The sequence below is a fragment of the Labrus bergylta genome, chromosome 3 (assembly GCF_963930695.1).
Source record: "Labrus bergylta chromosome 3, fLabBer1.1, whole genome shotgun sequence".
Classification (NCBI taxonomy): Eukaryota; Metazoa; Chordata; class Actinopteri; order Labriformes; family Labridae; genus Labrus; species Labrus bergylta.
The window spans coordinates 8,514,918-8,535,804 of NC_089197.1; the positions used below are offsets into that span (position 1 = coordinate 8,514,918).

The window sequence follows — 20,887 nt, forward strand, 5'->3', positions numbered from 1 at the left end:
AATCAGGAGCACAAAGTCAAGAAATCGATTGATTAAAATCTCTTCATCACTGCAAAACCCCCAAACCAAAACCAGTCAGATTAAAGACCAGTGATTAGACTGCACCCAAACAAACCAGCACACATCTTGTGACACTGCAATGACCCCACACCAACCAGCCCTGATTTACAACTTTAATACTAACATTTTTATAAGAACTGTTGAGCTACAGACCCAACACACACACACACACACACACACACACACACACATTCTTTCAGTATTATTCAGTTGTGGTCGTATGGAAACAGCCAGGATGGAGGCAGGTCAGAGGAAGGGGGAGAGTTTATGTTGTTTTCATTTTCACAGAGTAAAGAGCAGAGCTTTTTATTCGTCCCATTGCAGAAAGTTTTTGGTGCCACATTAAGAGACTATTAATAACATTACTGTGCCATTGGTAGTTTTAAAATCAGAGCAGCTTCCTGTGTTATTCATGTCTCTTTAAGAAACTGAAGGCGGGAGATGTTGTACTTAGGTCTTCTTCTGACATTTTAGGGGAACAGCGTTGAGGTACCAGAAAGAATATCAATAACTGGTAGTCACCTCTCTTCACAAGTTCCTCGATAAATCTCTTTTCAGTCAGCAATGCACGACTGAAATTTTTGAAGAATTCAGACCAGCTCCTGGTACCTACAGTCTTTAAGGGCGCACTCACAATAGGCCCAGTTGTCCTGTGCTGTGCTTAAGCACGATTGCCCCCCTTCCATATTCCCCCCCTGGTCTTCACTCACACTGCTCCAGGTCTAACCGGGCCTGAGCACAGTTACCTCTTTTACATAACGTCATAATACAACACATGCATGGCTTTATGTTATTATGAAGCGTGCATAGTTTAGAAGACAGGTGGACTCAAGAAAATGTACTATGGGAGGTAGAGCCTTCAGTTATCAGGCTCCTCTCTTTTAGAATCGTTTACCAGTCAGGGTCCAGGAGGCAGACACTCTCTACTTTTAAGAGTAGGATTAAAACTTACTGTGTTGATAAAGATTATAGTAAAGCCTAGCTCAGACTTGGACCAGCTCCTAGTTATGCTGCTATAGGCTTAGACTGACAGGGGATATGAAACAGGGAGCTCATGTCTCCTTTTGTGCATCCTCCTCAAACTCAAAACTGTCCCCTTTGAGTTTAACTTCCACTAACTGCACACGTCTGAATGTCTTGCATTGTTCTTTTTTTGTCTGGAAATTAATGGGTGTAAAGTTAACTCTCTACTTACTAATTAATATTTATTTCATGATGTCCTCTATTCTTATTTGTTTTGCACTCATATGAACGCTCTTCTTCTTGTCTTGGATTTCCCCTCTGGGGATCAATAAACGATGATCTTATCTTAGTGTAGTTTAGTAGAACGACTCAGATAATGTACTTTGTCATTTTACACCTCTGCAGTCATCCCACAGCCACAGCCCAGTTCAGACCAGTTCAGTTCAGTGTGGTAGTTTTGGAGGTGGGCCTGGTCCAGGTCTGAGGGAGCTCCGAGCTGCTCGCTCTGTAATTTGCGTTTAGTGGCTGCAGCAGAACAATCGCACAGTGAAAGATCTGCCCAAGTTTACGAGTTTCTATTGTTCCAAACTGAACTGAAGGTCAACAATAGATCCACTCTAGGACCAGGACCAGGACCAGGAGACAGAAAGGGAGAGAGAGAGAGAGAAAACAACAGGATGGAGGAGGTTTTCTGTGCTGGGAAAAAAATCAAACTGATGGTCACAGACAATGTACAAAATCTACAGAGACAGAGACGCAGATCAGGATCTTGAGTTTGATTTGTGAGATGTCATCAGAGGAATAAAGTGATTTTATTTGAAACTGAAGAAATTTAAAAATCACCCAGGAAGCCTCTTCAGTTTGTAATCCTGCAGAATCACCAGACTCTCATTACAACTCCAAACACACAAAACAACCCGGGCTTCACACAAAAACACACACACAGAGAGCTAGGTACTAACAGGAGCAGCAGGGCTCGGACTCCATCACCCAGCATGCAGTGGGGCTGCAGCAGTACTTACTCAAACCTCCTCAGAACCGGCTTGTCTTGGTTTACATTACAGTCGTCAGAGCTGCAGAGACACAACACAGAGCTGAGCGGGGAACACACACATGGAAACGCACGCACGCACGCACGCACGCACGCACGCACGCACGCACGCACGCACGCACGCACGCACGCACGCACGCACGCACGCACGCACACACACACACACACACACAGAAAAAAAAGGACCCAACCAGAAACACCTGTCAGGTTCAAATCTGTAGTTCACCTCTTGATTGGTTCACAGCTAAATAAGCTACTACGGATACACCTTTAAGGTTTTTAAAGGAACATTTTCAAAATAAATGTGGTATTTTTAAACCGTTGCTGACTACTTTTACACCTCTCTCAGGTGAACACAGATTCACTAAAACACACAAGTCCCAACCAGAATCAGCTTTGAACTACACACACATCTCACACAGTTTACCCCCTCACCAGGCAAACACACACACGTTTCCCACACACCACCTGATTTCCTTCACATAACACCTGATGAAGTGCTCAGCTGCATAAAAACTTCTTAAGAAAGGGCGCGGGTGGCCTAGCAGCTGAATGTTGCTGAACCGTTATACAGCTGAGCACTTGACTGACAACTAGAGACACACAGGAGGAGGAAGAGGAGGAGGAGGAGGAGGAGGAGGATGATGAGGAAGAGGATGATGAGGAAGAGGAGGAGGAGGAGGAGGAGAGACGAGTACTTACCAGCGGAACACGTCATCCTCCCCAGAGCTGGGGGAGGATCAAGGGAGGAGAGGAAGAGAAAAAGACGAGGCACGAAGAAATTAGGGAGAGAGAGAATAAAGAAAAAGGTTAGAGTGTCAGACAAAACATTATAATGATAAAACGAACAGAGAGAGATAGACAGACAGACAGAGAGAAAGATGGACAGACATTAAGCATCAGGTCTTATTCTTGTGAATTATAAAATATTCAAACTCAACATCAAATCTCAGCTGTATTCAAAAAGGAGATACTGTATGTGCACATTTCAGAGTTTTTAAAAAAATCCAATAACTATACAGAACAACATTCTGCAAAATGGTAAACAAAAAAACTGTAGAGTTAAATTTAAAAAGAAATCAAGAATTAATTTTAGAGATCTGACAGAAATGAAAGAAAAATCTGTTAAAATATTCCAGACAAAAATACAATATTAAGCCATCAGGATAAAAAAAAGTTCTTAATTAAGATGACTCCTAATTAAGGAGGTTATCAATGAATTACAATTTTAATCTATTAATTATAGATTTTAAGAAAAGGAAAACAAAAAAGTATTGCGCATAAAAAAAATATCTCTGCACACCTGAATGTATGACAGGAGCGCCGGAGGAGGGTAAAACTTAAAGAAGATGAGAAAGGCTCCGACACATTGTCTCGCTTTATAACATCTTTATGACATCGTCACAAACACACAAACAATCCACAGAGATATCAAACACCAACACTCTCACTTCTACAACAGTGTAGGTCCCCTGAAACAACACACCAATTACCATCATTGAGCCGCAGCATCCTGGTAACCGTGCTGTGCCTACATCGCCCTGGAAACCAAAAAGAAATCCCACTCCAGCAGAGTCTGCTTCACTTACTTGAAACTGGTTTTAGACTCCGTCTTGACGGGCTGCTCCGTGTTCAACTGAGACGGCTTCTCCTGGTGAGAGAGGTCTGAGGGAGACGAGCTGTGACACACACACACGCACACACACACGCACACACGCACACACACACACGCACACACACACGCACACACACACGCACACACACACACACACACAAAATAAATAAACTGCCAAGAATTTAGAGAGTTAAGACTGCAACCATTTCAAAACATTTCTTTCTGCCAGTTCATTCCATTGAGTGTGTGTGTGTGTGTGTGTGTGTGTGTGTGTGTGTGTGTGTGTTGTAAAGAAGACAGTCTGGCTTCTGCCTGATCAACACATCCAGCCGATTTGAGAGGAGGAACGGAGCCAAAGAGACATCATCTAGTATTTTATTATAAATCATTTTAATAATTTAAATCTCCTAAAAGTTTCATTTAAGAATCTTCCGATCTACTTCTACGTATTTTATATTCAAATTTGATTATTTTCTCACTTGAGAAGAGGCTGATACTGCTAATTTTTCCTCTTGATTTTCACAAACAGGTTAGGTTGGGTCTTAAGCCTCCAGTCAGTCAAATCAGCCCCGCCCCCTATTATGGACAACTCTCGCTTTAATCTCATCGAACGGGTGAGTTATGAAAAAGTTCATCATGGCACACTATTGATCTCAAAAGTGTTTTTAAACCAGGCTGTAAAACATGTTCACTCCTCTCTAAAGATTTAAAAAAAAAACGGGAGTCCTTCGCTTTTGGAGCAGCCTCAAGTGGACACTCAGGGAACTACAGTTTTTGGCGCCAGAAGTTCCCGCTTGGTTTTAGTTAAATTTTTAGGTGGGATATGTGAAGTGAAGTCTGTGCAAATTCTAATTTTCCACATGCACTCCATAATCCTCAAAGTGAATCTGTTTCTTTCCTCTGGAAGCGTCTGTAAAATAAACTATGTGGCACCAACGGGACTAAACTGACGTCTAGTCAGCAGGTCTCAGGTCAGTCCAGGTGTTACCGACCTGCAGGCGGCTGACGTCTCCTCAGAGATAGAGCTGGTTTTGGTGAAGAGTCTGGACTTCCTGCCGAAACCAAGAGCGGACATGTGGTGGCTGAGGAAAGAGCGTCCCCTGGTTGGTCAGAAAGCACCGCAGCGGGAAGAGAGCGAGAGAGGGAGAGGAGAGAGAAACACCAGTCACCAGAAATAAGAAACAGACCCAGAATCAGCACCAGGATGGAGAGAGAGAAAAAGACCTGATTTGTTCTTTTAGAGCTTCAACTAAAGCTGTGTTCAGAGAAAGAGCAGAATACATTTAAGATGAGACACAAACGAGAATTGAATATGAGCGAAATATCCCCATCATTAGACCCGACAGATGTGAGGGAGACAGAGGGGGAGAGGGGGTTGTTCTCAGTGGAGGAGGGCAGGAAGGTAATTGGGGTGGGGGGAGGAAGCAGCAGGTGAGGGGAGGAGGTCAGGGAGGTTTTGGCTAGAGAAGCCAAACAATCTGCTTTGCAGAACAAGTTCTGTGTTTAGCGCCCTCTGCAGACTCATCCTGGGATTACTCCAACACACGTTTACCTCATGAGATGAAACTTTTGGCCAAGTTTAGTTTGGACCTCCAGCATTGTTACACTACATGAGCTTTAAAAATGGGGATCGACGTCCACAACTTCAGGTAAAAATAAATCCTGTGGTTGGAATCATTTTGTGTCTTTGCACTGACGGTGTATAAAAGCTGCAGCAGGCAAAAATAAGGTACTTGGCTTTTTGTCTGGACGCATTTAAACTTTTTTTTTTTTAACAACCTTTAAGCCTGCTGATTACTTTCTCTAGTTATAGATTTGTTTTTTTGACTGAGGTGAAATATGTAGTTGATGACGTCTAATAATAACAACCTAAAATGTTTTCATCTAATGAGGAAGGAGAAGCTCAACCATCAGTCCTGAAGTTTTGAATAGATTCAGAAAGGACGACATTATTTGACATAATTACAGTCCCTGTCGGGTCCAGAGTGGACCCGCAGTGAAGTCTCTTGCGGGTACTTAATGCTAAATATGAAATAAACTTTGCCCCCTTTAAAATGTTGAAGAGATGTCGGCTGTTCCCGCTGAGTCCAAACACGAGCAGAAATGTTCTTCATGTGCCCACAGAGGACAAACATTCCTGCTGCTTGAACTCAGAGAAAAATCTGCTTCCAAATAAAACACGTCCCTCGTCAGGCGGCCGGTCTAAACTTGGTCAGACTCAGAGAGCAGAGGGAGACCAGACCGGCCGTAACACCGGGGGGAGGGGGGAGGGGGGAGGGGGTCACATAGTTGTAAACATGTTTGTTTGTTATCAGGCTCAGAGTTTTGTTTTTCTTGTTATCAGAAGATAATACTTACGGACTGGTCGGTGACTTTGCATCCTGCTCTGTTGCTATGGTACCGTTGGGGGCCGTGTGGGGAGGAACAGGAGACCCTCTGTGGGACCCGGACGGACTGGAGGTGGAGCTGTCAGGATCGGAGATCAGCGGAGACGAGGCCCTGCTGCCTGACCCCGCCGTGGGGCTGGGGGAGGAGGCGACGGGGGAGACAGCGGGGGAGAACGTAGGGGAGATGGCAGGGGAGACCGGGGTGGTCTCAGTGGAGGGGGGCAGGAAGGTTGTGGGGGTCGGGGTGGGGGAGGAAGCAGCGGGTGAGGGGAGGAGGTCAGGGAGGTTTTGGTTGGAGGTGCGGCGGTTCTTGCGTCCCTCCTGCTCGCCGAAGGCCGTCTTTCTTCTCTCTTTACGGAGGTGAAGGGAGGAGTCGTCCACGTCCCCGTCCTCGTACCTCAGAGCGTTCTGCAGCACACACACGCACACACACTTAAACACTGTTCTAACTGTGTGTGTGTGTTGTTTTGTCATTCAGGTTGTGGTTACCTCGTAGATGGTGAACTGAGAGCGCAGGTCGGGCTCCGTCCCTCTGTTGTTCATGTGTTTGAAGATGATCGTCTCCATCCCCAACTGCTCCAGACTGTCGGTCACATCGTAGAACGAGTCCTGGTCCGGGAGCACCCCAAGAGTCTGACACATAAAACACACACACACACACACACACACACACACACACAGGTGAGAACATGAATAATTAAACAGACAACTTTTAAAGCGATATGCTGCATTCACACATCCATGAACAGCGTGAGCGGCATGTGTGAACGCAAAAAAACTCCAGCTTCATAGAAAAAAAAAAAAAACTGCATGAAGTCGAGTTGAAAAAAGTCAGGAAAATTCCCAATGGTCAAGCAGGAGTGGGTGACCATGTTTATTCCACCCCACTGAAGATCGTGCACGTCATGAAGCTGCTTCATACTGTTCATGTTAGCCGTTTGTCTGTCGTGTTCATTTTCTGTTTGTTGACCTTGATGACATTTATTTTCTCTCAGCTAAACGCTCTACACACTGAGTGTCTAACAGAGCATCACACAGCAGCACATACAGCAACAGCACGGCAGCTTTCAGTAGAAGCTCCCGCGACATAACATCCGGTGTTTCCACGGCAACAATAAACATCATGTCTGCCAAGTTAAAACTATAAATTTACAGATTTCTCTGGCTTTGATAACTGCTGGAGATATATTGTATTTGTAACAGGTTTGGTCCATTTGAATTGATTTAGATATTTGAATGAAAACATCGTCATAATATTCTGAATATTATACATTGAAATGTTTTTACCTTGTTGATGAGCGTCATGGCCAACATGAGCAGCTCTGTGTCAGAGCCGTTTCTCTCCTCCAGGACCTCCATCAGATTACTCCACGACTTCACACCTGCAACACACAAACACACCTTTACAGACTGAACACTAAGACGGACTGCTGGGCAATTCATCAGGTTTCAAGACGTTTGTCTTCCAACGATCATGAAAACACGATAGTGGAGATTAAACGATTACTGTGCAGCATGCTGGGTTTTACTCGTTTTGTGGCAAACGGGGATGGGCTTTTATTCGAAGTTTTACGGTATTTGTAGATATCTGGAAAGTCTGAAGAAATCAAGATTATTCAACACTTTCTGAAAGTTTATAGACTTCAAACATATGACAGATTCATGTGGTAAAAACTGAACATGTTAAATGCAGCTCTAAAAGTTTCATACCTACAAAGGCTAAAATATCATATTTTGTACAAAGATTGTTGTCAAAGAATCAAAGTGTGTGTGTGTGTGTGTGTGTGTGTGTGTGTGTGTGTGTGTGTGTGTGCACCTCTCCTCCCGTCCACCGTGTTGACTGCGTTGATGAGCAGAGGACTGTTGGACTCTGCGTACTCGACGAAGACGATGAGCAGCTTCAGAGCCGTCTTCACCACCAGACGAGACTGCAGATGAACAGAGAGAAGTTCAGAGTGTGTCCACCAGGGGGAGCCGCAGCTCTGCTCTGATGTTTAAAACCTGCTCTTAATCACTTCTTCTGCAAAGGGAAAACTTTGAGATTGTATCTCAGCTGAGTGATGGCAGGTTTTAAATATCACCATTTACGGTTTATTCCGAAGTTTCTGAGCCCGAGGCCGATTTTTAAGTATTATCTACTTGGGGAAATGTTACTGTTTTTGTAAATTGATGCAATTTGCAAGAGTTAACGTCACTGTTTGTGCAGTTCCTGAGTGACTTTTTGATTTTTTTTTAAAAGTCTGCAGATGCTCTTAATCTTTGATACTCAAAAAAACACACCAGCTAATTTAAGTCTGAATCCATTGATACAAACCAGATGAGATCAGAATGAACCAAGCTCTATTGATCAGCATAAAGGAGTCGATTGTGTTTAAGTTTGTTTTGGTTTGGAGTTTTAAATACTCACCACACTCCCCGTAAGCGTGTAGAGCCACTGGACTGTCTCATTGTGGTTTATCACGCCGTTCATACCGTCCACAAACAGCATGATCTGACTGAGAGCTGAGAGACAGACAAAGAGACAGACAGACATACAGACAGACAGGTCAGTGTTGGCTCTCTGGTTTCCACAGACAGCTCCAGCAGATCCAGAGGAGCCTGTAATCTGCAGGGCTGACTCAGCTCTCTGTGGGTTTGTTGGATGTGTGAAGCTGCAGCTCTGAGTTTCCATCTGATCGAGCTGCTGCTGCTGCTGCTTCGTGCAGAGAGCGTCACAAACTCAGCTGATGGCTCTGCAGCCTGCAGGACCCAGAGTGAAGGGGTATCACCCTCTGCTCATGTGAGGGCTGCTTTTAGGACTCGGGGTTCTTTGGTGGACAAGAACTGGTTTATTATACAACCCCCATCTTCATAAAAGTTGGGACGAGTGTGATGATTTGCAAAACATTGAAACCCCGTATTTGATCAAAAATAACTCAGAGACAACACATCAAATGTTGAAACTGAGAAGTGTCATCGTTTGTGTTCTGGACAATTATATGCTCACTTTGAATTTTATGCCAGCAACAGATTTAGGAAAAGTTGAAAGTGGCAACTTTAGACTGGGAAAGTTGTGAAATGCTTAATGGTTCATCTCACAGTTAATAAGGATTAAATGGCCTCAGTTTAGAAACATGATTGGGTATAAAAAGAGCATCACAAAAAGGCTGAGTCCATCTGAAGTAAGGACGAGGAAGGGATCATCACTCTGTGAGAGACTGCTGGAAAATAGTGCAACAATTGTAGATGCCAACCATTGAAATGCACCTTGTGGCATTACTAGGGCTGCATTGGATTGGTTCTCTACTTATCTAATCAAAAAGGACTTCCATACTCTCTCTGTAGGGTATTTTATTTTTTCAGGCACTGTTGCTTTGTCATGATGGTGTCCCCCAGGGCTCGATCTTAGGACCCCTTTTAATCTCAAATTACATGTTGCCGGTTATCAGTATTTTTGTCAACATCTCCAGATAAGCCTGAGGTCTTTGAACTCAGTGAATCGTTTCTAAAGTCAGCCAAAATTTTATATTTTCAGACCAGCGTTCAGGTAGAATTTGACAATTAATATTTTAACTTGTGTCCTTTATCTTATTAGCGGTTATTATTTTACTTTTTATTTGGATTCTTTCTGACTGTGAATCTCTCTGTATCTGGTGTCTGTGGAAAGGCTGTGTCGTATAAACAAATTTCACTTGCTTAGTATAAAAGACGGGAGGCTACAGGGAAAGTATTTTACTGGACAGTGAGCACGGTGGCTGTGGTAAATCTGTGGTTTCACACATCTGCAACTTCTACTTTTCTGGCTTTTATCTTGTCTCACTATGACTTGCAGTGGTATGTGAAGGTTTCCCATTATGCAGAAGGGTTGGGTGAAAGAGTATACATTTCTTGGCATGTAGCTTGATGAAGAATATACATGTAAGTTCCCTGTGTGAACTCTTGTCTCCTAGTATCAACAGAAAGTGATCCTCTGTCCAGACATAAATCAAGTAGGAAAAGAATGGTTGAAGTCTTGTCCTGGTCAGTTATGGATTATGGTGATTTGTCCCCCTGGTAGTTGTTTCTGACTGTGCTCTCGGGAACGTTTGGATAAAGCGCTTGTACCCTGACAATAATTCTGTTATATCAGTATATACTTTAAACTACTGGTAACTGATAGGATCAACAGAACAGAAGCTTATGACAGCCTCCAGGAGGCGGAGTCTCACCTCTCAGGATGTAGTTCTGGTAGTTGGTGTCGGCCTCCGCTCCGACTTTGATGAAACACGTCAGACCTTCAGAGGCCACAAACTCTGGAACGAGGTCTTTGTCATCCTGCAGAAAGAGACAGAAGAGATGTCTGGTTTTAAACCATTCTGCTGTTTGTGTGTGTGTTCATGACAGAAACGTGCGTTACCTGGAAGAGCTGTTTGAGAGAGAAGAGAGAGCGTCGGAGCTCTGGACCCTGAGAGTTATACAGCTTCTCTGAAACACAAGAGGAGACGGAGAAACATGCAAAGTCACTCATTGGACAAAAACAGAAATGTGCCCTCACAGAGCTTCTGATCGTTTGTTGGTGTAATTACATGACTTCTGTGTTTTAAATGTTGAGTTTCGATGCATTCAGTGGGCGGGCATTGGCGAGGCCTGAGTAGGAAGCCTTACTATAAGGAGCTGCTTCTTTAAGGGGTGAGTGATGAAGGGGTTTAAAGAAAGGAATGAAACTATTTCCTGTTTGTCTCTACGAGGGCTGAAACCCCTGACTCATTCTGCACTTCAGAGGAAATGCTGACAGATTTAAAATTCTGCTATTTTTAAAACACAACAAGTTCATCCAGCGGAGAAGAGCGAGAGCAATGAGTAGGACAGGACGAAAACATTAAAGCAACTCAACACACACAACTTTATAGGAAATGGTATAAGACATTGATGTTGACACCATGACATCAGACATTTGTGGATTTCTGTTTTCAAGACTTCTGGCTTTGTTTTCCAGAACTTTAATAACCGACTTTGACAGGAAGAGACGCTGAAGTGCAATGGAAAAAAAACATCAAGACAGTTCATGTGAGAGTGACTCTGTGGTACAAAATAGAAGCAAAAAAATGAGGATTTGAAAGAGAAATAAACACACACACAGTCAGTAACCACAGCTTGCCATAGTAACAGGAAGTCATGGGGGTCTGTTGTCGTGGCAATAGGATCCATAAATCACACCCTGAGATCTCAGTGTGAATGGAAACATTGTCATCATTCCCCCTGTGGGTTGTAGATCTTATTTCTTAAGAGAATCCACTCACTGGTCTGTGTCCTCACTTTTACTGTCTCCAAGAATCATCAAACTGCAGCACAGTTAACTCCAGTTGAAGGCCCCCCCCCCCCCGGTCCTTTTCATCACATCCCGACTGGCTGCTGCAGCCCGCTGTGACCTCATATAACCTCCAAGATTTCAACAGTCAAAGAAAAGTATTTGTCATCATATTTTGGATTAGTATAGTTCTGCGAAGCTTAAGTACATTGTTGTATTAGGCGTTCTAGATAGGGCCTGGTTGGTTGATTGATTGGTTGATTGATTGTGATTGGCCGAAAGCCTCGTTGGTTACTGGCTGATGACATCTAAAGACCAGGTCATAACCAGGTCCAACAGGAGAGAACAGCCTGGCTCCCAGTCTATTTAAGAATTAATTTTAAAACACCAGTGATCACTTTTAAAGCTTGTAGGGGTCAGCACCAGATTGCATCTCCGACCTCCTAACCCCCCCTACGAGCCCCCATGTAACCTGAGATCCTCCGGTAGGTCACTACCGACTGTTCCTCGGACTAACCTGACAGTGCGATGTTTGCATCTTCAACAGACACACACAGAGTCAACTGCCTTGTTGAAATAACGGACTGAAGCTTTCACTCAGACGGACGTTTCAAGCTACGATATTTACGTCCCTGTGACGTTTTGCCTTCAAAATGGGGGGATGAAGTTTTTTTTAACAACCAATGAGTCTCCCCCTGCTGACCACTGGACAGAGCACTTCAGGTTTAACACACTTCTGCATGAACCCCAGAATCATCAACATTTTTATGTTCAATCTGTCTGAGCATACAGAGAACTGTAACTCCGGTCTTGGAGCTCTGGACTGTTGTGCAGAGTGAGGGTGATATCAAATTATCTGCAGCCGCCCTGCTCTGGTTTCTGCTGCGCTGACATTTCGGATAAATTTATATGAGAAATAAATAAACTGATGAGCTCCAGCATCCTGTTTAGTCCTCAGTAAACAATCTGAGAGGAGGACTCCAACGGACATCACTCAGTCTAACTCAGCGACATGAAGCCTCGATGGAACTCTTTCTACAGTTTTATACTGAACAGGTCAAGAGCCCTCTCCTAAGAGAGACTGGATTGGACACAACTACTAGAAACAGATACACCCCTGACGCCTCTTTCATACATGCACTGCACTGTTAAGATGGAATGTATTGATGATGTCACAATGAGCAAAGTTTCTCTGCTTTACTGCTCGCCTCAGTTGTCTTTCTTCTTCATGTGCAACCCGACCGGTCAATTACAGAAGTCCTAAGCGGACATGCATCCAAACATTTTATTTACTCAATTTTCCACATTATCATGAGTTCATTTCAGTCGATGTCTAAATATCTGGACTTACTTGTCTCATTATTTCGAGATAACAAAGCTGGTTTTCTCACAATATTGAGATTATTTTCTAGTGATCCAGAAAATGGAACAAAACGGTGGTCACTGTGAAAGATCAGACCACAGCACGCCACGCTGACAACGCCCACGCTGATCAGGTGAAATGAGACTAATCCTGTTTGTTTTGTGCTTTAGTGAATCTGGAAAAAGGAAATTAACAAATGTATATTTTAGAAACGAACTGGAAACACAGGAATACTGAGCACATTAAACGGATGAATGCATTAAAGGTATTTATGCATGACTGTTTAGGTCGACCACCATCGCCACTGGCAAAGCCTCAAGCCTCCCTTTAACACTGAGGTGTGTCATCAAGATCAGATCAGTTCTTTCCCCATTGCTCAACATGATCTATAATCCACAAATGTTCAATGTAAAACAACTCATCGTGCTGAACTCATTGTGTTTCTACTTGTCAGTAGAGAGAGCGTCATGTTCCAGAAACAGCAGATAGTTTTGATGATAAAGTTCTGATGAATCCTCTAACACTCGGCTGCAAACCGACTGAGCAAACATGTCACAGGAGGACGAGACATTTTTAAACTGATGGAATCAATTCATCTTCACGACAGTCAGAGACACTTCAGCACAAACCGTCAGATTCAATTCAGACTCTTTTCCAACTTGACTAAAAACACAAACGTGCAGAGATGTGTGTGTTTTCTTTCCCTGGCAACCGAGTTTAATTTAACCTTTTAATCTTCAACCATTTTTCAAGTCTTTGCTCCAAAGTTTTCCTTTAAAACTTATCTTATTTTGTCCACTTTATCTGACATGATCACTAGAGGCCGACCAATTTATCAGCAAGCCGATAATATCGGCCGACTTTCTGACTGTCGGTATCGGCTAATTTTATCACAGATATTCAGATATGCACCGATATTACTCGATTTATGCACCAGTCAAACATCATTTCATTTGAGTATCATTGAATTACACTTACAGTTCTGTCACCAGCAGAGGGCGCTATATGGATGACAACACAGCATGTTGTAGACTTCGCTGAAGACGATCGAAATTATTACACAGGAAGACAGTTTAAACTTTTTGTTCTCTCGGAGAGACTTTCAAAAACAGGGCGAGTCTTGTATTCCAGATTTTACAGTAAAATCTTTTTCAGAAGTGTTTGATAATTCTATTTGAGGGATCAAGGCAATCAATGTGTATATCTAAATCTATCTCTACAGATCAAACATAGATCTAATAAAGGTATCGGCCGATATATCGGCCGCTGGCCGCTGACCCCTCTTCCCCTGCACATCACTTCACACCCATCATCCCCCCCACCACTCCTCCTGGTCATACACACACATCTCTCATCCACCTGTATTATTGTATTATAGTATGTTCATATCACCTCAATAAGTTATCGACCTGTAAAATATGTCCATATTCTGTATATTATCTGTAATCTAGTATAGCATGCTCACTGCACCTTAATTTGTATATTATAATCAGAAGAATATACTTATATTTATAGCATTTATTTATATTTTTAGCATCCCATTAATCCAGCCATATATACCTAATAATTCACCTTTTTTTTTAGTCTACATCTTTAAATTTTGTAATTACTGTACATAGCACAGATTCTTGCACTTTCTGCTTATTGCACTTCTGGTGAGATGCCAAACCTCATTTCGTTCCTCTATACTTGTATATGTGTAATGACAATAAAGTTGAATCTCATCTCATCGGCTCCAAAAATCTCATATCGGTCGTGTCTACTCGTTCTATACTGTGAATCATAACATATGTTTATTGCAAATCGCTCGGGTTTCTGCTTAAATGTAAATATAACATCAGCCTTGTCTGCTGCATCATTTTAGACACATTTCCACCGACAGATTTGGGATCCGCACACTTAGAGATCTCCACTCGGACTTAAAATAAGCTTCTGAAAACAAAGAGCATTTTGGACAAAGGAGCACGTGTTTGTCTCTGGAGGGTTTGAGAGGTTGAACAGTAATTATATGTTGATATAATCGTTCAGTGGGAGAGGAAGGGCCGATGTGACTTGTCATTTCAAACTAAATTACAACCAAACACATGACAGATGAAGCGTTTGGGATATTTTGAACAAACAATGAGAGGCTACAGAGCTGAAAAACAGAGCGACGTGGATCCCTGCAGAGCTCCTGTTCCATGTTTAACAAGAAGACAAATAAAGCTCAAACTGAGGATGTTTAACAGCAGCCGTGTGTCACGGAGGAACAAAGACCGGCCTGTGTTTCACATGATTCAGTCCATGTGAAGACACGCTGTCTGTCCGACCATCTGGGCTGTAAAAGATGCTGTTGAATGGAAAAAGACCATCGCTAAATGTTTCACCACAGGGGCTGAAAGGCTGAATCACTGTAGTGAAATAGAAACAAAACTACGTCATTTAGAGCTAGGAGCTCCAGCAGAGAGTCGAGAGAGGACTTGCTTTTCTTTAAATGTACAGATCAGTACAGATTCTTAATTATCTTTCTGCTTCCTATGACAATTTGAAACTCTAATTTTCTTTTCATCTCTCTAAATGCAAAACTTCTCACAGACAAACCCGACCAAAAATAGTAAGAGAGGGTGAGAACACTTTCTTGCAAAAAAAAAAAAAAGGCAAATGTTTCCACACAGCGTTAGTCATCAGAGAGCATTGCCCTCTGTGAAATATCCCAAACACACATTCAGTATTTCTTCAAAGCTTTGTGTAAGTACGAGTAGATGCAGGGGCGTTGTGTCCAGACTCTTTATGCCCGGGGGTTAGCCAAACTGAGGCACTGACGGGTGCCTGAACTTTGTGTGTACCAACACAAGAATGAACTGATTATATCTACTTTAACTACCGAGAATAACTATCATGGAGATTTTCTCTGAGATCTTAAAAAGTTAAAAGCAAATTCCTGCACACGGTTTTTGCTACCAAAATGGTGACAAAACATTTTTGTACATTTTAAGTACAAACAAGAGAAAATGTGTTTCTTTGAAATGCACAGAGAGATGTTTCTGTTTCTAGTTGATCAGTCCCTCCTCTCACAGGGCAAATAGCCTTTCACAGTCTGGGGTTTTGGGGTTGGCCAATAAGATTTCAACACCAGATTTCAACTTTTTATTTGACTTTTTAAACACCCTGCTCACAATCGCTCGGCGCTAACAGCTGATTCGACTCTGTCTCAGTCACTGGACAGTTCTGGATGTTGGTGTTCAACAATAAATCTGTCTGTCAGTGTTTTTCTCTCGGAGTGGACGATGAGTCAGACTCACTGACATCCAACTTTGACCCAAAATGGCCGCCAGCCAGTGACACTTTCACTACAACAGCTGAGAAGTTAAAAGGAGGGAACGTCCCTGGATTATAAAGAGCCAGAAATGTTTAATGAGTGTGTGTGAGTGTGTGTGTGTGTGTGTGTGTGTGAAATTCCTCTCTCCTGACCACACTCCCACACATAGACTGCAGTTACTGGCTGTTTGTTTAAGTCAAGGGCAAAAGGATTCACGGTGCATTCACGGTCCATCACGCAGACTGTTAAAAGGAGCTTTGAAGACCGCTGTAAACACTTGGAACAAAAAAGAAAGAAGGTGAGGACACTAAAAACCGTAATATTCGCACAGTGATTTCTACATTTTTAAAATCAACAGGGTTACTTTTTTCTGACACAGTAACAGAGTGGTTATTTAAACAGAGTAACTTTTATAGTTCATATACTCTGTGTTTGTTTTCTCACATACTAGTTTTTTAACCCTGACAGTTAAAATATACTCAGAGCACACCTGTAGCTCTTCAAGCACACTGATGATCTACATGAATAACGTCATAAGACATCCATTAGAGAGGGACCAACGTGGATAGACGGAGAGAAGATTCATGTGTTTGTGCTGCTGAAGCAGGAAGTGACCCAGATAAACTTAGTGTGGTATTTCCTGTTTGTGCCAGTGCTGCTAATTGAGTCCCACTCTGGAGTTAAAGAAATAAAAAAAGACTGTTTCAGTGGGGGGAAAAAAAACAGTTCAGGTCGTCAAAGAAGCAGCCATGTTTGTAGTTTTCAGACTGAATTCTGGTTTCATTGGAAACTTCCTGCAAACTTGTAGTTTTTTAACAAGTCTCTCATGCACTAAATGTAAAGTCTAAAGAGATTAAATGTTTTGCAAACATATTTTTTAAATATAGTAAACAGTCAAATGTGTTTCTTTGTTCATCATATCGTCTCACTGCTGTAGAAAGGAGAAGTTTCCTGCCGTGAAATGAACTATCGACTCGAGATATCTGAGGGATTTTTTACGACATGGACGCTTATTCAGAAGTTGTAGTTCCCAGTTCACAGAGATTATTAAACACAGATTTTACTGTGTGGAATTAGAAAAGAGAAAACAAAATAAAAATAAAAAACCCCCTCAATTTTATAAAAAAGTTTTTTTAATGATCTCTGAAGGTTTTTTTTTGTCTTTGTTTGAAAAGAGCTGATGCTGAATACGGCAGCTGGATCGGGACTCTTATGTCTTAAATGATCATCATCCAGTTACACCTGTGGCACCTACAGCGCTCCAGCTGATAGAAGAACAATAATTCAAAATGTAGTTACAGAGGCGTTAAAGAGGCGAGACGGGATTGGCAGAGCAAGCAGGGATTGCAGCGCTGTTTGTGTGTGTGCTGTGTGAGTGTGTTTGTGTGTGTGCTGCCTGAGTGTGAGTGTGTTTGTGTTTGTGCTGCCTGAGTGTGAGTGTGTTTGTGTGTGTGCTGCCTGAGTGTGAGTGTGTTTGTGTGTGTGCTGTCTGAGTGTGAGTGTGTGTGTGTGTATGCAAAGTGCCCGCTGTGCCGTGCTCTCTCACGCTGCAGTAACGCAGTGTGAATTCACAGACTGGGATACCAGTGTTACTCCGTTTCTGGAGTCAACAAGAATGTCTGAATGCGTCATGACAGAGGAGGTACAGGGTTTCTGAGTGACAGCAGCAGGGTTAACGTCCTGCTGGGAGGTCAAAATACAACAACAGACTGTCAGCAGCAACAAAACATGGAAGGAAACACACACACACACACACACACACACACACACACACACACACACACACACACACACACACACACACACACACACACACACACACACACACACACACACACACACACACACACACACACACACACACACACACACACACACACACACACACACACACACACACACACACACACACGTGAGTAACAGCTCTGGAGAAAACAATCAGAGGCCATCCAGAGTCACACTGAGAGGACGTCTTGATAAACATCCATTGTGAGTAAGAATCTGTTTGTTTTTAACCTCCTCAACACAACATCAGTTACAACCGCATGCTAGCACAAGCTAACCGCCGGTGTTTGGTACCTGCCTGTCCAACAGGAAGCAGACGAAGCAGGTAAAAACCAACAAAAGGTTCACCCTCGCTTTGGAAAGAGCTGCGTTTTACCTCTTCATTATTACATTTTATCATCTCTGCTGCTACATGGGTGATATCGTCCAGTTTGAATCACACCCAAACTCTGAATTGTATCCAGTCCTTCTGTTCTCAATGGCACGCTGTCATTGGCTGGACAAAACACACCAACATGAAAATCCTGTCAGAGGAAAGGGTCTCTGATTTGAGGATTTGTATTTTCTTTGTTTTTGTTATAGTTTAAATAAAGACAGATGTGGTTTGAGAAGACACTTTGAAGTTTTATTATTTGTCTTAACATTTTAAGTTGCAATTTTAAAGGCACTGTTTATTTATTATTTTAAAACATAGTGTTTTATAACCTGACATGCAAGGAATCATTTATCAAATCACTAGGTTTAGAAAATAAATATATTGTGTCCATTTTGGTAGAAGGAAATTAATCTATAGCTCGGTGTAGTATTTACAATTCACAGTTTGCAAATACCTCTTGTGAAGAAGTGTAAATAAACAGTGTTAAACAGTTAATTGTTTCAACATTATTTTCCTGTTAAGGTATAAAATCACAGCTTTTTGCTGTATTTACAAAAACGGTAGAAAACTGTAAATTTCAGCAACAGCAATATACCGTTAATTTTACAGTAACTTCCTGGCAAACTTACTGCCAGTTGTTTACCGTTTTTTAACGGGGAATTTCTAAAAGTGCACATTTCACCCATGAATTAATACATTTTAGAATAATTTTGGCAGATTCTGAATTTCAGTACTGAAGAATAGAGTTTAATTACTGCCCTCATTTTTTAGTTATTTTTCTGTGTGCATCCAAAAAAAACAACATGTGTTTTGAAAGACAGAAAAATAACAGCTCATCCCTGAGAACCAGAAACCATCAAAGATTGGCATTACTCCAGACTCACTTGAAGTTACCTTTGAGAAGAGAACGAGGACCAGACTGAAAACAGTTCTGATCTTTGAAGGTAATCCTTTCACACAGTGTTTTTTAATGGACTCAGGAGTTCCTTCTGTGAGCGACTAGTGATGCCTTAGTGCTCCACTAAACGACTCAGCAGGTCCTTTGTTTGTTCCAGCAGCAGTCAGATGTTCTAATGAACACTTTTAGTCGTGGCTCTGATATAGTCATTAAGTCTCAAATGTTTTCATAATGTTTGTTATTTACTGACTTGGGGACTAATAAAGTTTTCTAATCTAATATAAAAAGATTCACCGATTCAAGCTGCAACTAATTATTATTTGATGTCAAATTTGTTATCAGCAAATGAAGCAGATCCCCCATTACACTCAAAGTTTGAAGTAAACTGAAGAAAAACATTATAATCCTCACTTTTATGCTTTCTTACCCACATTAGAATAAATACAAAAATCATGCTGAAGGACGTAGAAAATGAAACAAAAAGCTCTAAAGGTAGTTCACCTACAAATGCTGACTCAACGGAGAAGGTCCTGACTCATTTTATTACATCCTACAGTAGTTATTAAATATGTTTCTAACTTTACGAGTTCAGGAGACTCCTCTGAACACAACCATTTAGATCCTGATGGCCTGCATTGTTTCAGAGGTGAGATCAGGATGTGAACAAACATGATTCATCAGGTAACCAGACGGCGTCCTCCTGACACACTTTGACTCTGCTCATGTCCACCGCTGATCTGAGCTCCTCCAGTCTGCATGTGTTCTCCTGTGTATTCTGCTCATCCTCATTTTTAAAATGTACATATTGTGTAACAATGCTGCATGCCCGTACTAAAAGTAGGAAAAGATTACGATCATGAGGTAAACGTTTGTTGGAGTAATACCAGGATCAGTCTGCAGAGGGCGCTAAACAGCTTGCTCACTTTTATCGTTCCCTGATACAAAACTACGACTTTCATGAGCCGACTTTGCATAAGCCGCTGAAACCTCTTACATCGGCTCTCTTCTCCCCGCAACTGGAGAGCAGCCCTCCCCTGGCAGCCCTGCAGCGTTCTGCCCCCCAGGAAGGCTTCCAGAGAGCTGGCCAATCAGAGGAAAGGAGGGCCTTAAAGGGACAGCAGCTAAAACCAATCCTGAAATGAGTGATTTAACCTCTTTTATAATCAGACAGATTTAATGACCACAGCACTTGTGTTAAAGATCAAACGCGTTGCATCCTGCAAACTCCTAAGAAAAAGAAACAAACATCCGTTCATGCTGCAACCTGCAACCACCCTGATCAATGCTGCCTGCAGCTAAACTGCCAACAAAAAAAAAAGCCTGGTTGCTTCCACAGAAAGAGAACGAGCCGAAACAGGAGACGGATGAACGTCGCAGTCCTGACGACACAATGCGCTGCTTTGTTAACCCTGCAGGAGAGAAAGAGTCTGAAGGGACACGGCCGGAGCATGAAGGAGGAAGCAGGCAGGGAAATCCCCTTTGGAAGGAGGAAGGGCGGGGTGATGCCAGGCAGAGAGAGGAGGGAGGGAGGGAGGGAGGGAAGGAGCGTCTGACAGAAGGAACTCTGGGAAAGTTCAGAGTTTCCCAGTAAAGGTGAATCTGATGAATATGAGACAGAGATGACAGATTCTCTCTCGCTCTCTCTCTCTCGCTCGCTCTCTCTCGCTCTCTCTCTCTCTCTCTCTCTCTCTCTCTCGATATCTGCAGGATGAACCCTGCAGATATCAACCCCTCCATGATGTTTCCTTTAGCGCCAACATCAGGACACACTCTGCATGTTTCTCTTCACATCCTCTCAGACTGCGAGATAAACAAACAGGATGTT

At 42.5% G+C, this 20,887-nt stretch overlaps 1 protein-coding gene across 1 annotated transcript in view; it reads right to left on the reverse strand.

Annotated features, from left to right (window-relative positions):
• The window catches only part of fhod1 (formin homology 2 domain containing 1), a 55,478-nt gene that overhangs the window by 11,905 nt on the left and 22,686 nt on the right, over window positions 1-20,887 (reverse strand). Inside the window, 11 exon segments of the mRNA XM_065952604.1 lie at window positions 2,046-2,096; window positions 2,777-2,803; window positions 3,664-3,753; window positions 4,682-4,789; window positions 6,048-6,484; window positions 6,566-6,709; window positions 7,364-7,458; window positions 7,893-8,004; window positions 8,484-8,578; window positions 10,264-10,369; window positions 10,452-10,519. Coding sequence (XP_065808676.1) covers window positions 2,046-2,096; window positions 2,777-2,803; window positions 3,664-3,753; window positions 4,682-4,789; window positions 6,048-6,484; window positions 6,566-6,709; window positions 7,364-7,458; window positions 7,893-8,004; window positions 8,484-8,578; window positions 10,264-10,369; window positions 10,452-10,519 — 1,333 coding nt within the window.